The sequence below is a fragment of the Chlorocebus sabaeus genome, chromosome 8, assembly GCF_047675955.1.
Source record: "Chlorocebus sabaeus isolate Y175 chromosome 8, mChlSab1.0.hap1, whole genome shotgun sequence".
Taxonomy (NCBI): domain Eukaryota; kingdom Metazoa; phylum Chordata; class Mammalia; order Primates; family Cercopithecidae; genus Chlorocebus; species Chlorocebus sabaeus.
The window spans coordinates 60,278,376-60,282,134 of record NC_132911.1 but is presented as its reverse complement, the minus strand read 5'-3'; the positions used below and the strand labels follow the sequence as shown (position 1 = coordinate 60,282,134).

Genomic DNA, 3,759 nt, shown 5'->3' with positions numbered 1-3,759 from the left:
AAAATTTAAAGTAATTGTTAAAATGGCAGCAAAAACAAAACCCTCACATGTATCGTGAGCCAAAGAAACCCAGTTATTAGTTATGTTCCAGTTATCACCAAATAAGACAATGCTATTATCTGATTAAAGTTTCAAAAATAATTTTCTACCAAGGAACAGAAGACAAAACCTCAAGAAAGAGCCCTGATGGGCCGAGCGCTGTGGCTCACGCCTGTAATCCCAACACTTTGGGAGACCGAGGCGGGCGGATCACCTGAGATCCTGAGTTCAAAACCAGCCTGACCAGCATGGAGAAACCCCGTCTCTACTAAAAAACAAAACAAAACAAAACAAAATTGGCCGTGCACGGTGGCGCATGCCTGTAATCCCAGCTACTCGGGAGGCTGAGGCAGGAGAATCGCTTGAACCCAGAAGGCAGAGGTTGCGGTGAGCCGAGATGGCGCCGTGGCACTCCAGTCTGGGCAACAAGAGGGAAACTCCGTCTCAAAAACAAACACACAAAAAACAACAACTACAACAACAAAAACAGGCCTGAAGGGAGGCATCAGAGCTCTGTCCCTCCCCAGTTTGAAGTGTTTGAGCAAATAACTCTTTTGGCTCAGAACTTCAGGTGGAAAGTAGTATGAGATTATTTTACTTTTCCTTCTGCCCTGTATCAAAATCCATCTCAATGATTTCCATGTATTATCCCCGGCTTCTTGCTCAGGTGTAGGTGAGCTCATCCTGCGCTCTCTCCCATTGCTCAGCCCAGTTGACCATTCGGGTTTTCCACTATATTTGGTCACTTATGTGATTATGAACAGATGTTCAGTGTTAAGAAGACCCTGGGGGATCTTATCCAATGACTTTATCCAACAGAAAGGAGATGACGTATCAGGACTGGGTGGCTAGCCAGGTACCAGGCCGGGCCTCAGGGTAGCTGCGCAGCCTGGCATTTTCGCCTCACTTTCCAGAGGGACGAGAAGCCAAGTTCAGGTCCTTTCCAGAAATAGATGTAGATACTTCTGCTGGATTGGGAAGCCAGGAGCTGAAATATCACAAAAGGACGTTTCAGGCTATGAAAAATAAGTGCTTACTAATTCTAACGTAAGGTGTCCAGTTCACTAGAAGCATTTCTGCCATTGCTCATGTCAGCTAAACTCAGAGAAGTTACCTCATCCTCAGAGAACAACGAGTGGTATGGTCTGTGTAGAAAGCAAAATTTGCAACGTAAAAACCAGAGTTCGTGTGCACTTTACGAGGGAGAGGGTTAGGTGCACCAGACAGGAGTTTCTCAGGTTTCCGCCTCGCCTGTTCTCTCGGCCGGGTGGCCATCTCCGCGCAGGCGGGGACCCCACCCTGCGGGACTTTGGTTCCTCCGTGCGGACAGGGGGCGCACGCAGCCGTGCCTTTCCTGCCAACTCCACGAGTGCTCCAGCTCGGCCTTGTGCGACCGCCTCTAGGGTCCGGGACATTTCCTGTTCCGGGGCGTGTGGGACCCGGATGTAAGCGTGCTATATAAGCATTGCTCAAGTCACACCTCTTTCTTTTTGAGGAAGACGCGGCCGTAGGACTTGCGGATCTTTGGTTCGCACGCTCCTGCTCCTGACTCACCGCTGTTCGCTCTCGCCGAGGAACAAGTCGGTCAGGAAGCCGCGCAGCAGCCATGGTGAGGCGCAGGGCTCGGTCGCCGGGGGGTCTCCTGTTTCGAGCTCGTGCTCCTGTAGGGCAGATGCTGGGGCGTGTAGGGGCGGAAAGGCGCGTCTGAAATGGTGGGGGAACGCGGGAAGCTTCCGGAAGCTGCCTTTCTCCAGAAGTGGCAGACCATTTTTGGCTTATTGTTCTTTCTCATGTGTCTAACAATAGGCTTTTAAGGATACCGGAAAAACACCCGTGGAGCCGGAGGTGGCAATTCACCGAATTCGAATCACCCTAACGAGCCGCAACGTTAAATCCCTGGAAAAGGGTCAGTGCAGTCGTGCGGTGGGGGCGGGAATTGGACAAAAAGCGCCGAGCTTTACTCGTTAATGTTAGTGTACAAGGTGGACTCCAAGAACTGAAGTGACAAGTTGCTTGCTTAAAAAGGTAAAGCATGGCCTAAAACTGCTTTCATTGTCGTACAGCTGGCGATGAGGAGGTACCTGTTGTGTTGAATAACGGTGATAGTTTTATACGCTATTCTGAGCCAGTAGAAGTGAAGATCTTAAGCCGATTTTAATTGTTTTGATTGTACTGAGAGGTCTTTTTATTTCCTACAGTGTGTGCTGACTTGATCAGAGGCGCGAAGGAAAAGAACCTGAAAGTGAAAGGACCAGTTCGAATGCCTACCAAGGTAAAGTAAATCGGAGGGGCAGAAAGTAGGAGTTGCTTCTGGATGTTGTGTAAATTCAGGTTCTTTAAGGGGTTTGGCTGCCAAAATTGTTAACCCTGATGCTATTTACAAACGCGTATGGAAATTGGTGGTAGATTTCGGTTCCTAGTAAGTCTCTAATGTTTAGATATGATCGTTTAGTTATTGCTGTTGTGGTCTTGGTGTGGTTTGGTGCTTAACAGGCGCAAGCTGTAAGGGTGGTGTCCTACTACAGTGAAAACAGACCTGGCGTTTTCAACCCGTGGTACCTGAAAATCTGTTAGTGTAAATAGGAATCATGCCAAAGGGAAACTAATGAGATGATTAAAAGGGGTTTTCCAGATGTTCTAGGGATAAGTATAAAGCCATAAACACTTGGTTTCCTTTGTCTTTTGTTGCAGACTTTGAGAATCACTACAAGAAAAACTCCTTGTGGTGAAGGTTCTAAGACATGGGATCGTTTCCAGATGAGAATCCACAAGCGACTCATTGACTTGCACAGTCCTTCTGAGATTGTTAAGCAGATTACTTCCATCAGTATTGAGCCTGGAGTTGAGGTGGAAGTCACCATTGCAGATGCTTAAGTCAACTATTTTAATAAATTGATTACCAGTTGTTAACTTTTGTTGGTTTTTATTCGGAATACTAGCAGATTTTAGGAATATAAAAGTGTACTATGAGACTTCCGCTTTTCAGGTGGAATATATGGGTATCTTAGAATGGTCTATCCTGTTTTCATTGTCGTTTGAGTCATTTGAAAACTGAATTCCGTTAAGCACATCATAATGTGAGACCTGACCAGTTGTATTGGACACTGTCAGTTTATAACATTGGCATACCCTAGGAATTCTGATTGGTTTGGAGCGTTTGTAATACACAGCCGTGACTGAGCCTAGTGCAGTAGTAGGCAGGTGCTGAAAATGAGTAACTAATATTTTTAAATTAACAACCAAGCTTATGGTCTTTAAAAAAGAATTAATTGGCAGAGGCAGGACTAAAACTAAGTTTTAGGGTTTTAGTAACTAAAACTTAGTTTTAAAATACTTACATTTTCAGTGTTTTATATTTTAAATATAAAAGTTTCACAGCATCTTGCTCTGTGGCCCAGACTGGAGTGCAATGGTGCGATCCTGGCTCACTGCAGTCTCTGCTTCAGGGGTTAAAGCAATTCTGCCTCAGCCTCCCAAGTAGTTGGGATTACAAGTGCCTGCCACCATGCCTGGTTAATTTTTGTATTTATAGTAGAGAAGGGGTTTTGCCCTGTTGGTCAGGCTGATCTCAAACTCCGGACCTCAGGTGATCCCCCTGGCTGGCCTCCCAAAGTGCTGGGATTAGAGGCATGGGCCACCATGCCCGGCCCATTTTCACTTTCATACTTTTAAAAAATACTTACATTTTCAGTTTTTGAGACGGTCTCACTCTGTGGTCCA

The 3,759-nt window shown here is 46.1% G+C and overlaps 1 protein-coding gene and 1 non-coding gene across 2 annotated transcripts; both read left to right on the top strand.

Moving 5' to 3' along the window:
• Window positions 1–1,473: 1,473 nt before the first annotated feature.
• RPS20 (ribosomal protein S20) lies at window positions 1,474–2,949 on the top strand. The gene is made up of 4 exons (XM_008000681.3): window positions 1,474–1,648; window positions 1,846–1,945; window positions 2,238–2,311; window positions 2,731–2,949. Exons 1-4 carry the CDS (start codon window positions 1,646–1,648, stop codon window positions 2,911–2,913), a joined length of 360 nt encoding a protein of 119 aa, XP_007998872.1. The 5' UTR covers window positions 1,474–1,645; the 3' UTR covers window positions 2,914–2,949.
• LOC119624986 (small nucleolar RNA U54) lies at window positions 2,104–2,170 on the top strand. Its single transcript, XR_005241144.1, has one exon. It is a non-coding gene; the product is annotated as a small nucleolar RNA U54 (small nucleolar RNA).
• Window positions 2,950–3,759: the final 810 nt, after the last annotated feature.